Source organism: Somniosus microcephalus, chromosome 9, assembly GCF_052327205.1.
Source record: "Somniosus microcephalus isolate GS21.2 chromosome 9, FLI_Smic_1.0, whole genome shotgun sequence".
NCBI classification, from domain to species: domain Eukaryota; kingdom Metazoa; phylum Chordata; class Chondrichthyes; order Squaliformes; family Somniosidae; genus Somniosus; species Somniosus microcephalus.
In genome coordinates, this window is record NC_140995.1 from 92,693,383 (window position 1) to 92,707,934 (window position 14,552).

The 14,552-nt window shown below is 42.8% G+C and overlaps 1 protein-coding gene across 1 annotated transcript; it reads left to right on the forward strand.

Moving 5' to 3' along the window:
* The first annotated feature begins 736 nt into the window (after positions 1-736).
* ttc32 (tetratricopeptide repeat domain 32) lies at positions 737-13,604 on the forward strand. Its single transcript, XM_085996859.1, has 3 exons — positions 737-920; positions 7,760-7,926; positions 11,974-13,604. Exons 1-3 carry the CDS (start codon positions 802-804, stop codon positions 12,099-12,101), a joined length of 414 nt encoding a protein of 137 aa, XP_085852985.1. The 5' UTR covers positions 737-801; the 3' UTR covers positions 12,102-13,604.
* Positions 13,605-14,552: the final 948 nt, after the last annotated feature.

A 14,552-nucleotide genomic window follows, 5' to 3' on the forward strand; every position in this document is an offset into this window, starting at 1 on the left:
TCATAAAAGATCCCATGATAACAACAGAGAATGCTGGAAAAACTCAGCAGGTCAGGCAACATCCGTGGAGAGAAATTTGAGTTGACGTTTCGGGTTGAAACCCTTCTTCAATCCCATGATACTATTTTGAGGAACAGGGTAGTTCTCCCCGGTGCCCTGGTCAATATTTAGCCCTCAAACTACATCACTAACACAGACGGTCTGGTCATTATCTCATTGCTTTTTGTGGGATCTTGTGTGCAAATGGGCTGCTGCATTTCTTACATTGCAACACTTCAGAAGTACTTCATTGTCCATAAAGAGTTTTGGGATGTCCTGAAAGGCACTATATAAATGCAAATTCTTTCTTTCAACCATTTATGCCGTCCAGGGTTTTGACAATTTTCCCCCCAAGTTACTGCGGATGAGTGGGAGAACCCCCATGGAAATTCAGTCCCATGGTTGTTTCTGCACCAATATAATTAAAGCTTAATTGCATTGGTCCCTGGTATTTACCATGGATCAAAAAAGATCTGACATCCCCTTATGGTGGGCACAGTATAGCAGTTTAACATATTAAATTAATTGTGGATGTTTTAAAACAAAAATGTAACATGTCAAGTCTTGTCTTTCTCTCTATTTTGGCTCCTTCAAAGTAAGATGTAAATTTCAATGCGTTATTTATACATTGAGATACAGTAGGTCAAACAAGCCCCTCGCACAATCCGTAATGTATGACGTATTCCGGCCTGGGCCAGAAGGTCTGTCTGTTGCAGGTCTGTTACAGGAAGTGAGACACAACGCGGAAGGAATGTGTGGGAAATGGAATGTACGGCCGTTCTGAGAGAAGCAGAGTTCGAATTCTTGAAGCAGAACTTCAGAACGGCAGAAGAATTCTACACCAAGTTCATTCATAATTGCACGGAGGGGGAATGGAAAAAGTGAGTCAGGACATTCGTGCAGCGATGAGCACTTAGGGAATTGTTAGCAGTGACTTTAATAACCAACACAAGTCGGGCCGATCTTTAGACACAACACATTGCGTGGAATCTTCCTCCGTACAGCTGCAAAAGGGGGAAATCTTCGGAGTGACTGGTGATAAACAGCAGCCGCAACCCGTATGAAATAAAACCAGTGAACTGCAGCTCGGACTTTATATTTTACAGAATCACCCCTCTGTACATCATACCCCAAAATAGTAAATTACGCTGGTTTACTAGTCTATCTGAAGTGCGTCCGTGCCCCTTATAATAATCATTGTTCAGCCTTTTTTTAGCCAAGTAAATCGCTGTTACTTGTACTTCTTGCAATTTAGTATACTAAATAAATATAAATAGATAAACTACCGCTGCTAATGATGCAGTCTCCTCTACACTGGGGAGACCAAACGCAGATTGGGTGATTGCTTTGCTGAACACCTCCGTTCAGTCCGTAAGCATAACCCTGAGCTTCCGGGCGCTTGCCATTTTAATTCTCCGCCCCACTTGCACTCTGACCTCTCTGTCCTCAGCCTCCGACCCTGTTTCAATGAAGCTCAACGGAAGCTCGAGGAACAGCAACTCATCTGATTAGGCACTTTACAGCCTTCTAGACTCAACATTGGGCCAGAAATTCGGGTCCCCACGGGTGAGTACGCACTGGGTACTCGCGTAGGCCCAACGAAAGTGCCGGTTTCGTGCATGCGCGGGCAACCGGAACTTCCGTTCCCTTAAAGGAAGGAGTTCATAGGTCAAACGCGTGTGTTGTATGAACACATTAAAGCATAGAATCAGGCAGACAGGCTCATAACTGTGATCTTCACTTTATTGTGTAAAATGGCTGACTGCCATTTTCCCGGGTATTTCCCATAATGCAATGCACATTACATTACCGTATGAACTGGTGTTAAACTTGCACATTACATTACCGTATTGACTGGTGTCAACCTTGCAATCAATACACGACATCCTGCTTTTCCTTGGAAACAAACTTGCAGTTTACAAACAGTTGCTTACAATAACACTGCATAACTTATTTGGTTTATAAACTTTTTACAAACTTGTGTCTTACCACACAACTAAATAATTCCCAGGTTTAAACATTTAACATCACCCATGCAGTTCTCGCACAGTTTATGTTGTGACATAATCAGACAGTCTTTGGGGTTTTCTTTTAACCCTTTGAGGTCTGGCTGTATTGGGTATGTCTGACATGTTGGTGTTAGTGGGTATTGCCTGTGTCACAGTGGTATGTGTGTCAGGGTCTACTATACTGTCCTCAGCCCCTTGTGTTTCCTCCTGCTCATGGAGTGTCTCCTTTGGTCCATTGGTTCTGTATTTCTTCACAAACGTAGTGTTTCTCGAGTAGCGTGCTCCGTCTGGAGATTCTACTACTACTTGACTCCCTGTTTTACTCAAAACTTTGTGGGGTGTGGCATTAAAAGGAGTGGTGAACTTGTCCACTTTGTCCTGCCGTACCAGCACCGTGTCGCCAACTTCCACCTCTGAGTATTGTGTTCTCCGCTGTTCATCTGCGTACAGTTTGGACTTGCCTTTTTGTTCTGCGTCCCGGTCACGTACTTCCATGTCTGTGCGCGACTCTGTGATGTCTGGCAGCTTTCCTCTCATTTTCCGTTTAAAGAGCAGCTCTGCCGGGCTCTTTCCTGTCGTGGCATGGTCAATGCTCCTGTACACAGTCACATATTTTCTAAGTTCACGTTTCCAATCTAGTCCTTCTGACTGAGCAATTCTGATTCTCTTCATCAGCGATGCATTCTGGCGCTCGACTTCTCCGTTAGCCTGAGCCCATTTTGCTGTTGTTTTCAGGTGTTTGATCCCGTTGTTTTCACAGTATTCTTTGAATAATTCAGATCTGAATTGGGGACCATTATCAGATTTGCAGGTGATTGGCAAACCATGACGGTTGAAGATTGACTCTAAACTATCAATAACCTTCTCTGTTGTTGTGGAGGTCATGATGTCGTATTCATAGTCGCGATTATAATAATCAACTACCACAAGAATGGAGTGGTTGGATGGCAAGGGTCCCAGTAAGTCTATAGCTACATCCTGCCAGGGGCCCTCCGGTAATGGTGTTGGTCTCAACGGTTCAGGTGGGTTGGGTCTGGCTACTATCTGACAGCCGTGGCATGCTTTACAGTGTTTTTCAGCCGCCTTGTCCATGCCAGGCCACCAAACCTTGGTTCTGAGATGTTGCTTTGTTCCAACTATTCCCAAGTGTCCTTCATGTGCTAACACCAGGGCTCGTGCGTGTAATACTGTGGGTAGCACGATGCGTGTTCCCCGAAGAACTAGGTACCCCACTACGCACAGCTCGTTTGCAATTGCTGCATAAGCTTTACAGTTCTCAAAATGTCCGTTTGTGATTGCCTCCGTACCTCAATCAGCTCTGGATCGGTAGCAGAGGCTTCCTCCACCTCTCTAGTAGTGAGTGCTTTTGGTGTCGCACTCACAGCTACAAATCTCACGTATTCATCTGAGCCATGAGAATGTCTCTCCTGTTTTGCTGTCTTCCCCCAGCAATCATGACAGTGGGTCTGCAATGTTTTGCTTGCCTGGAATGTGTATCACCTTAAAATCGTACGGCTGTAATCTAAGTACCCATCTCTCTATACGGGCACAGGGTTTAGAGTGTGGGCCGTATATCACTTGTAATGGCTTATGGTCAGTTACCAAGTTAAATATTCGGCCATACACATATGGATGCAACCTCTCACAAGCCCATACAAGAACTAAGGCCTCTCTCTCTGTTTGAGAGTATTTCCTCTCACAGTCTGTTAAACTCTGACTTACATAGCATATTGGCACCTTGTCCCTGTTGGTCCTGAACTAGTACTGCACCTAAACCTACAGGACTAGCATCTGCTATCACCTTAGTTGGTGCGTCCTTATCAAAATATGCTAAAGTGCCGGCTCTGGCCAACTCTTCCTTGAGTGCACTGAATGACTGTCTCTGTTGTGATCCAAATTTAAATGGTGTGTCTTTTCTCATCAGGCGTCGCAGTGGCTCTGATAGCGTTGCAAACTGCGGGATGAATCTGCTACTGTACCCAACGAGTCCCAAGAAACTCCTCACCTCTGTAGCATTCTCTGGTTCCCGAGCTTCTGCCACCGCCCGCACTCTCTCTGCTGATGGTCCGATGCCCTTTTCAGACAACAGGATTCCCGTGAAAATCAATCGGTCCATGTTGAATTGGCACTTCTCTGAGTTTAGTGTCAGTCCACTTTCCATTAGTCTGGTCATGACAGTGTGCAGGCGTCTGTCGTGCGTTTCCTGGTCGTGTGCATGCACGATAATGTCGTCTGAGATGTTTTCAACACCCTCTATTCCAGCTAAGGCATTAGCTATCTCGTGCTGATATTGCTCACTAGCTGAAGATACATCGAATATCAGCCTCTTGTACCTGTATACTCCGTTATGTACTGCAAACATTGTGATTTCTCGTGACTCGGGTCAGTTCTAGCTGGTGATAACCCCATTTCAGGTCTAGCTTACTAAACACCTTCGAGCCGTTCATACCTTGGAGTATCTCATCAACAGTGGGGATTGGATATCGTTCCCTCACTATTGCCTGGTTTGCTCGTCTCATGTCTAGGCATAACCTTACATCCTTATCCGCTTTTGGTACAATAACCACAGGATTTACCCATGGGGTGGGACCAGTTACAGGTTCGATAATGTCCATGTCCCTCAATTGTTTTATTTTGGCCTCTACTGCCCCCCCTTATGTTGAATGGTATACGCCTGAGTGGCTGGGCCACAGGCTTCACTTGTGGGTCGATATACAAACTGATCTGTTTTGTGTTCAGCCTTCCTACTCCCTGGAACACCTTTGGATACCGCTGTTCTAGTAGCTGTCTTACATCTACCACAGCTAAGACATCTGCGCCTATTTTTAAAACTCCCAGTTTCATGGCTGTCTCCCTTCCTAGCAACGGCTCTCCATGGCCTTTAACCACAATGAACTCCGCCTGCTCAGTTCTCTTACCTATTGTAATCCCACATGTGAATGCACCTTTAACTCACAGTGGTCAGCTAGAAGCATAAGAGAATAACTTTCTCTCTGTCTTAGGGACATGTGACTGACACTTAATGTGTTCTGACTTTAATCCTTCCCATGTATTCTCATCTATCACATTATTAGTTGCACCCGAATCAATTAACATTCTCGGGTTTACTCCCCCCACACAAAAGGTAAGTCTCTCTGTCACGTTATTTCCAGTAACAGCAAATGCAAAGTCATTTTGTTCCTCTACATTGTTCACACTGTTTCTTTGTACCCTTTGTGCAGCATACTTTGAAGAAGTGATCCTTTCCCTTGCACTTATGACACGTTTGTCCGCGTGCTGGGCATTTCGGATCTCTGCCCATGTGGTCTGTGTGTCCACATCTGTAACATTTCCTTTCGTTCCTATCGCCATTTCCCTTTGGTTTCTCTGTCGAGCTTTTCGCATAATACCCTCTTTTCTGTGTAACACGACGAACAGTATCTGTCTCCGCCTTCTCTGTACATGACATAGCTGACATCTGCTCCTCGACGTTTTCACATTGTGAGGCCAATTGTAATGTGCGGGCGAGCGTTAGACCTTGCCCTTCCTCTAGCAATTTCCTCCGCACATAGGCTGACGTGCACCTACTCAGGATGGCGTCTCTTATTTGATTATCCGCACCCGCCCCAAAAGCACAGTCTTTAGCAGCCTGCCGCAAGCGAGTTGCAAATTGTTGCACAGTCTCACCTGTCTTCTGGGACAACTTATGAAAAGCCTGTCTAGCAAATGCTGCGTTGACCTGGGGCACGAAGTAGTGATTCAAAGCACTAACTGCCGCCGTGTAGTCTGCTGGCTCTCCTGTGTCTGGTAGAGTTGAAAAGATATCCTGGACATCTGGTCCTGCTAGGTGTAGAAGTAGAGCTCTTCTCTGCTTTGTGGCAGCTGTAGAGGTATCGTCGATAATGAGTCCTTTGCCGTCGGCATAAAGCTCAAAAGACGTTAACCACCTCGGCCATCTTGGACCCAACGTGGCTTGCTCGGCGAAGCATGCAAAATTTTGAATGCCGGTCTTCTCCATCCTAGCTAGCTAAAACTTGGGCAACTACCTATTTAAAATGATTCCGTTCGTTATCCTCGTCGCCAACGTTGTATGAACGCATTAAAGCATAGAATCAGGCAGACAGGCTCATAACTGTGATCTTCACTTTATTGTGTAAAATGGCTGACTGCCGTTTTCCTGGGTAATTCCCATAATGCAATGCACATTACATTACCGTATTAACTGGTGTTAAACTCGCACATTACATTACCGTATTGACTGGTGTCAAACTCGCAATCAATACACGACAGCGTGCGCCGGAGAGGCAATGTGTACACCTGGAACTTCTGTATTTTTTTGCAGGTTTCTCTGGGAGGGTAAGTCTCCAGGAGCTATGCTTATAAAAAGCAGTCGCAAGGCCTGCTTTTAACAAGGTAAGTGGTGAATTAAGTTAAATTAAAACATTTTTTCCACAGGTTTATTATTTTTAAATACTTTAAAGAAAGGTAAGTTTATTTTTAGCCCCGTTAGAAATGAATTAACTTTTTCAAAAATTTATATTATTGTTTAAAATAGTTATTATATGTAATTTATAGTTATTTTAAAAATGTGATTTTTAAAAATTTATTTGAAGTTTTAGTGATGTTTTGGGGCTGAATTGTATTCATAGATTTGACAACTCTTCCTGTCAAATCTATGAATACAGATTCCCTGCTACCATTGGCTCTCCATGGCCCACGTGATCCCAGGGGACGCTTCGAACTAACTGCGCCCCTGGGATACGCAAGCACTGCGCGCTGGCAGTTGGGGCAGGCCCAGGATCAGAATCCCACGCAGGCCCACAGCACAACGGCCGGCGCGCTAGGTAAGTGCAGGTCGGAGGCTTGCACCCGCGAATTTCTGGGCCATTGAGTTCAACAGTTTCAGATCATAACCACTGCTCCCATTTTTTTGAGAAATGAGTCTGCTGTTGCCATTTACAACTCCTCTAGACCCATCTTTTGTTTCTTTACTTGTCCCATTACCATCCCCTTTTGCCTCGCACCATCATCCCTTTTGTCATTTAACCTCTCCTGCCTTCCACCTGATCACAGAGCTTCCCTTTTGTTCTTTCCTCCCCCCCCCCTTTCCCCTGTGTCTGTACTTGCTTAAAAACGGTTAAATCTCTAACTTCCAGTTCTGACAAAAGGTCACAGATCTGAAACGTTAATTTTGTTTCTCTCTTCACAGATGCTGCCTGACCTGAGTATTTCTAACATTTTCTGCTTTTATTATGTATTTCCAGTATTTTCTGTTCTTTCATACTTCCAGAATTCAGTTTTACTTTTTATCCCAATCAAATAGTTGTTCATCTTGAGTTTCTGTTGCATATTTATACAGCAAGTTGAATTAAAAAATCAATAGAATAAATAAATCAAAATCCCACTTAACTTCTGCTGTTTTCAGTCCTTATCCATACAAGATAGTGTTAGACCTTTCCTGGTTACAAGTGCAATTGCTTGATTTCAGCTTCTTAAAGACAAGCCAATTCAGCCTCACAAGGAAGGCACTTGTTGCATTTGACCCAGAGACATTAGTGGTCATTTTCTGAGTTGCCTTACCTGCCAAAAGCACATAGCAGAAGTTTGGCCACATGCTGCATATGATTTTCCAACCATTTATTGCAATTTAAAGTCAGAAAATTACTCCTTGGCATGTAAGATTGATGTTAATAACATCTTAGAAACTTATAATACTGTTCTTTCTTGTCCAGCAATTGTTGTGCTAAGGACCTGGCTAAAGCATACAACAACAGAGGCCAAATCAAGTACTTAAGAGTAGACTTTTATGAAGCCGTGGATGATTACACATTAGCAATTCAAAACAAAGAAGATTTTGAAGTTCCATATTATAATCGAGGACTGACACAATATAGACTAGGTAACATTTTCTATTACAGTCTACATGTGTTTCCATAGTAAAATAGTGAAATTAAATTAATTTTGAGAGTTTAGATTGTTAATCATATGTTTTTGATATCTACTGTTTGAAATTCTGCCTTTAAATTGTGTCTCACTGTACCTTTGATCATACTGGTAGTTTGGCATTGGCAAAAATATCCTGTGTTCTTGACTGCCTTTCAGGCACTTTGCCTTCCCCCTGCAGAGCCTTGTGCTGTACATCATATTTGTCTTGGTTCTGGCCTAATGTCATTCAAAACCTATTGTTACTGAGGCCCAACAAGAAGCTCCAACAATTGACCTAACCCATCAACAGCAACACACTTCTCTGAAAAGAAAGAGCAGAGCCTTTGTCGAAGATCTTCCCTTTAGAGATTTCCTGAACAATTGGATTAGAGCTACATCCTAAGTATTTGAAACTTCATTCCAACTTATGGTTAGCTTGTGAAAATAGTGGCTGCCTCTTCAGACACCACTCCACCTCTTAGACATAGCACTGGCTGAAGCAGGGTCATTTCATTGGACCTCAACCTCAATACAAGTACAGGCGCCAAAGGAGCACAAAACAACTCGGGTGGTACCCAATGACCCTTTTGTTTCGGCCAAGTCACCTGACGCAAGTAGTTGCTTCAGAGGGACTTTCCATCTCCTTGAAGTGGAAGAGGACAAGAAGGAAGAAGAGGCTAGAAAGACATTCATACCTCAGGTCATGAATTCGTAGGCATGCATATGAGGGTAATTCAGCTCATAGTTTCTTCAATGGATTTATTCTGAACTTAAAGCCAAACCACAAACATCTCCAGGAAAAAAAACAGGGATACTATTATTGATCTTGTGGACAATTTTTTTGCAGAGCTTTAGTGATCATTCTCAGGAAGGCTTTAGCAAAACTAATTTGGTGTAGCTTGTGGATCTCCTCGGGCTGTCTGGGGTCTAAAGTATAGTTGCATTGTCTACTTGCCTGTTCCTGTAAGGCCACTGCTCAAGTACTCCCAGTGGGAATCAAGGTAATTGTTGATACTTGTAAATTGCTGAGGTCAATTAGAGGTCAGTAACTTGCTTGTAAATGTTAGCCTCTAGATCAGAAGAGTGGGTGAGGAGTACACATCTCCACTGAAAAGATTTATAAATAATTTTACAAGAGATCTGCTTAGAAACAGTGAAGTGTTTTGTTTCCTCTTATCTTCTAGATAACAAACGTAACCAACAGCTAAGGGTGGAGCCATTAAAGGTACCACCTCTCACTTTGAATCACTCCACCCTTCTTGCTTCTTCATCTGTTGAAATTCTTGGTTTTTCTTTCTCTAACTGGAACTTCCATGTCTCCTTGCTGAACCTGCCTCCAAAAAAGTTAGTAACTTGTATTGTTCCAAATACATGTTTTCCTTCAGTAACTCTTAATTCTTCACAAAGCCTAAATCAATCCAAGACTTAAAACACTGCTCCCATATTCAGGAATGTATCTCCAACAACTGTTAGGTACTTCTGGACAAAATAAAAGCTAAAACTTGTTGTCTGATAGTTGATCCTTTGCTCACCTCTAGCCTCCAACCTATGTCACAACCTTTCTTTCTCTATTCATCGATATTTCCAAGATCATAGCTCCTCCGAACTTTTGTCTCATTCCTTATAAGCTCTAAATATATTGTTCTACATGCTCGTCTTCCTCTCTACATTGCCAATGTGCTGAGAACATTGCACAGGCTTCTGCTCTAACTCATTCCTTCCTAGGACTTCATGATTGTGAAAATCTGAGTCTTTCCTTTCACTTTCCTTTCCTGTGGCCATTTAAATCTTAAATTTGGAGTTCCCAAATCACCATTTCCTGATTTACTTTGTTTTCTTTTTTACTCTTTCTAACCTTGGTAATGTCCTACATTATGGTCCTTGATCCTTCGTATGTTGACTTCTCAACAAGGAACAAAAAGGTTCCTAAAGGCTTCTTCCTACTATGTTGCTGCTTCTTTTGGCTGAGACTGTTAGTATCTCTGTGAAGATCAGTGTTAGCTTCTGTAAAGTAGGACTGATCCTGCCAGTCCTTTGAGGAGAATGCACAGTCTACCACCTAGTGGCTAGACAGAAGTCTGTTATCATTCATCCAGTTAGGGCAGGTACAGTTTGAATGTCAATAAGTGCTGAGATGTGTACTGTAGTTGTGAGTTCACTATCATTAAAGCCATCATGCAAAATCCTCAGTAACTTTTTTCAGATATTTATTTGGTTGAAAAATATTTTGATTGAGATGAAAAAGTCGTTTGTTTGATAGGAATTATTTTGCATTTTCACTGCAATAAAAAAACAAAATATGAGTCACTGTCACTGCTTTATAATATATTGGTATAATTTGTATTTGCAACAACTTTCTGCTGTATCTGACCATCTTCATTTATAGATAACACCTCCAAATTCCCCTCCAGGTCACACACATAGAAACATAGAAGATAGGAGCAGGAGTAGGCCATTCGGCCCGTCGAGCCCGCTCCGCCATTTAATGAGATCATGGCTGATCATCCAGATTCAGTACCCTGTCCCTGCTTTCTCCCCATATCCCTTGATCCCTTTAGCCTCAAGAAATATATCCAATTCCTTCTTGAATATATTTAATGAATTGGCCTCAACTGCCCTGTGTGGCAGAGAATTCCACAGGTTCACCACTCTCTGGGTGAAGAAATTCCTCCTCATCTCTGTCCTAAATGGCTTAGCCCTTATCCTTAGACTGTGACCCCTGGTTCTGGACTCCCCCGCCATCGGGAACATCCTTCCTGCATCTAGTCTGTCTCGTCCTGTTACAATTTTATAAGTTTCAATGAGATCCCCTCTTATTCTTCTAAACTCTAGCGAATATAAGCCTAATCGACCCAATCTCTCCTCATACATCATTCCTGCCATCCCAGGTATCAGTCTGGTGAATCTTCGCTGCACTCTCTCCATGGCAAGAACATCCTTCCTCAGATAAGGCGACCAAAACTGCACACAATACTCAAGGTGTGGTCTTACCAAGGCCCTGTACAACTAACTGCAGCAAGACTTCCTTGCTCCTGTACTCAAATCCTCTCGCCATTTGCCTTCTTAACCGTCTGCTGCACCTGCATGCTTACCTTCAGCGACTGGTGCTGGTGCACGAGGACACCCAGGTCTCGTTGCACTTCCCCTTTTCCCAACCTATTGCCATTCAGATAATAATCTGTCTTCCTGTTTTTGCCACCGAAGTGGATAACCTCGCATTTATCCACATTATACTGCATCTGCCCAATCACCCAACCTGTCCAAATCGTACTGGAGTTTCTTTGCATCCTCCTCACAGCACACACGCCCACCCAGCTTTGTGTCATCTGCAAACTTGGAGATATTACATCTACTTCCCTCGTCTAGATCATTATTAATATATATTGTGAATAGCTGGGGTCCTAGCACCGATCCCTGTGGTACCCCACTAGTCACTGCCTGCCACTCGGAGAAAGACCCGTTTATTCCAACTCTTTGCTTCCTGTCTGCCAACCAGTTCTCTATCCAAGTCAGTACCTTGCCCCCAATCCCATGTGCTTTAACTTTACATGCTAATCTCTTATGCGAGACCTTATTGAAAGCCTTCTGAAAGTCCTTGCTTGGTCATATATTGTTCTTTCATTGCTACTGGAACAATATCCTGGAATTCCCTACCTCACACGATTGTGGGAATACCACCACCATAAGGTCTGCAGCAGTTCAAGGAGAAGGCCCAATGCCAGCTTCTCAGGACAACTAGGCATAGGCTATAAATGTTGCCTTGCTGTGTCACTCACATCCCGAGAACAAATTCAAAAGAAAATTAGAGATAATTTCTCACATCACATTATTATTTTGTTAATTGTGACTGAACGCTGTAAGGGATTTTTAATCAATTGTCCTTTTTAAACACAAGATGTTTTCACATTTTCTTGTGAAAAATGGCCGCTTTGAGGTCCACAGTAGTTTATCAGTTCTGAAAAAACAGCACATTACTACATAATAGAAAGAACAAAATTACTTGCAATTTTTTCCTTTATAGGATTTTTTGACCAGGCTTTGGAAGACTTCAAGAAAGCATTGGCCTTGAATCCAGGTTTTAAAGATGCCAGATTGAGTCTTGAACAGGCACTAATAGATAAAAAGGAGAAAGAAAGTAGAGGATACTAGAGATGCGGCAGCTGGACTACAAACATTGGTTTAGTGTGTGTGTGTATGATTTTTGAAGTAAGCAATGTCAAAAATGTACATTAGTGTAAGTTTAATGTTAGTGAAGGCATGGCTCAGAGATTGCACAGATTTATATCTGTGTTATGAAATCTTATATTGTAAACTTTTACTAAATGTGGCCTACAACTGGTCATTTTTATTTTTTATTTTATGCTGCTGCTTGTGGATTGATGCAAAACAGTTTCTACTTCAAATCAGGGAAAATGGTGAAGTATAACTTTGGAGTCAGATCAGCATCCCACCTCTGCATCCAGGCTGGAATATGAATTCAACCTACCTAACCAGGGTGAAGACCAGGACACCAGATAGTCATGCTGCAAAATGACATTATGCTGTCAGGTGCACCCTGACTGTTGTCACGTTGGGCGTGCCCAAAGCAGTGGTCGGCACATGACAGTTGTTTTCTCACACATAAGCCAGTGCAGATTTTTTCGCTTTTCTGTTTCACTGCATAGCATATTGGTAAATGTATTTCTTTATATACTTATAACTTTATTTTCCACCTTGATCAATTTATTTTTAATAAAAGTAATGTTTGTAAAGTTTCCTAGAAATTTGAATGTGCATTGTGTACTTTCTTCCTTAAGTTTATACTTTAACTTAGCACACTAGCACCTGGTTTACAATGCGCTGGCATGCATGACCGTTTCGGGTGTTTGTGTCATCACACCAACATCCCTGGCCTGCACCCTGCACATGTCTGTTAAGTGAACCACTGCTTTCAGAGCTCAAAGGTCATCACCATGGAGGGACAGTATGCTTGCTATCCAGCTGCTGCACGCTAACCCTTAATTGGACCTAACATTCTGGCAAAAAAGTATGTTTGAGTAAAAAATGGTGTAATGTCAGCAGGAAGTGCTAGAAAACGAATCACCCATGTTTAACATTGGTTTGAGGATTGCTACATCCAAAAAAGGAATAAAGTAGGCCAGCAAGAAGGGAGAAGAAAGCCGATCTTTGCTAGTTTGATCATTAATTATGAGCCCATACAGCATTTTGTTTTTTTTTTACTCAATTTTAAATAAGACTCATACCCATTTCTCTTTAGCTCTCCATCCTCCTGTTTTCCATTAAGCCTCGAATCCCTGTAACTTTAATACATTATGATCTAAAAACCAACCCCAAAGATTGTTTTTTTTAGTTCAGTCTGTTTAGACAGAACTGTAGTTTGTCCTGGCTATGTCATTGGAGTAAACTATAACAATCAGGTTGACGTTCAGCTGCCAGAATTGGTCTGGGGATCTGACAGGATAACTCATCATTGGGGCAGGCAGATGAGACTTGCATTGTTGTCAGCATTCAAGGAGTTTTCCCTTTCCCTTTGTTATTTTTGTACCCAAAGAGAGAGTCTGAGTTTAAAAATTCAGTAAAAACGTTACTGGCTGCTGTATTATCTGCTTACCTGCTATTTTTAATAAACCTGTTAATAGTTTGCAAGCTAAACCATGGCCTGATGCTGTTCATTCTTTGAGTGTCTGATGTCTAAGATCACGAGGGCTTGCATCATATCCAGTAAACTAAATACAATAACAAGTGTTTCTGCTTTACCCCTAAGCAATGCTAATTAGCAGGTATTGGGCCTGTTCGTTACACTTCCCCATAGACTTTCTATGGAATTTTGCACTGGAAGTTCTCGTCAGACAACTATTGAAACGGCGCAGCTACAGAGCATTTGGGACTTGTGTGAACAGGGCAAACAACTGTGTATCTCCTTAACCCCTCAGATTGAAGAATCGTTAATGAGCAGCACAGAGTCTGAACCAGGAAATGTCAGTCAGGTACAGAAAGCGAAAGAAAGAGGAAAGAATGACTGGATTAAGAGAGAGATAAAAGGGACAAAGGGGGAAAAATTCGGTTGCTTTGCGCCTCCTGTTAGCGCCTGCCAGCACCTGTCCCCTTTCGCTTCTTCATGCGGGGTGCCAGCCGCGATCAGTCAGCTCGGCACTCCTCTTGAGTGCCGGGTTGTCATCCCAGCACCCCGCTCCCCGGTGGTCCAGCAAGGCCCCGGTGCACGCAGCGCTAAGCCCCTCCCCTTTAATCAGCGGATGTAGGCCTGTAATACCGCGGCACTACGTGCCAACGCACGTTGTGCTGTTGCCCGTAGCACCACGATATTGAATGGTAGCACCCCAGGAAGGAGGGGGAGCACTTCCAGTAGTGCCCTGCCTCCTGCTTGGGGCACTACCATGCAATTAGTGCCCCAGTGAAGTTAGCGCCCCAAAGGGGATGCCACCGAATTTTTCCCCCCAAAGAAAAAGTTTAAAAAAATTTAATTAAATCTCCAATAATTAAAATCTGAAGGAATGAGACTCAACACTTGTAAAAGTTCATTTTCAGTGCCAGAGATATTGTTTGACAGTAATTAAGACTTAACATGCCGTTAAAAGGGTA

Excerpts from the sequence above, each read along its gene's own strand:
- ttc32 (XM_085996859.1), top strand. The coding sequence starts at position 802 with ATGGAATGTACGGCCGTTCTGAGAGAAGCAGAGTTCGAATTCTTGAAG. Across the intron at positions 921-7,759 it reads ACGGAGGGGGAATGGAAAAA|CAATTGTTGTGCTAAGGACC; the intron begins GTGAGTCAGGAC and ends TTTCTTGTCCAG. Across the intron at positions 7,927-11,973 it reads ACTGACACAATATAGACTAG|GATTTTTTGACCAGGCTTTG; the intron begins GTAACATTTTCT and ends TTTCCTTTATAG.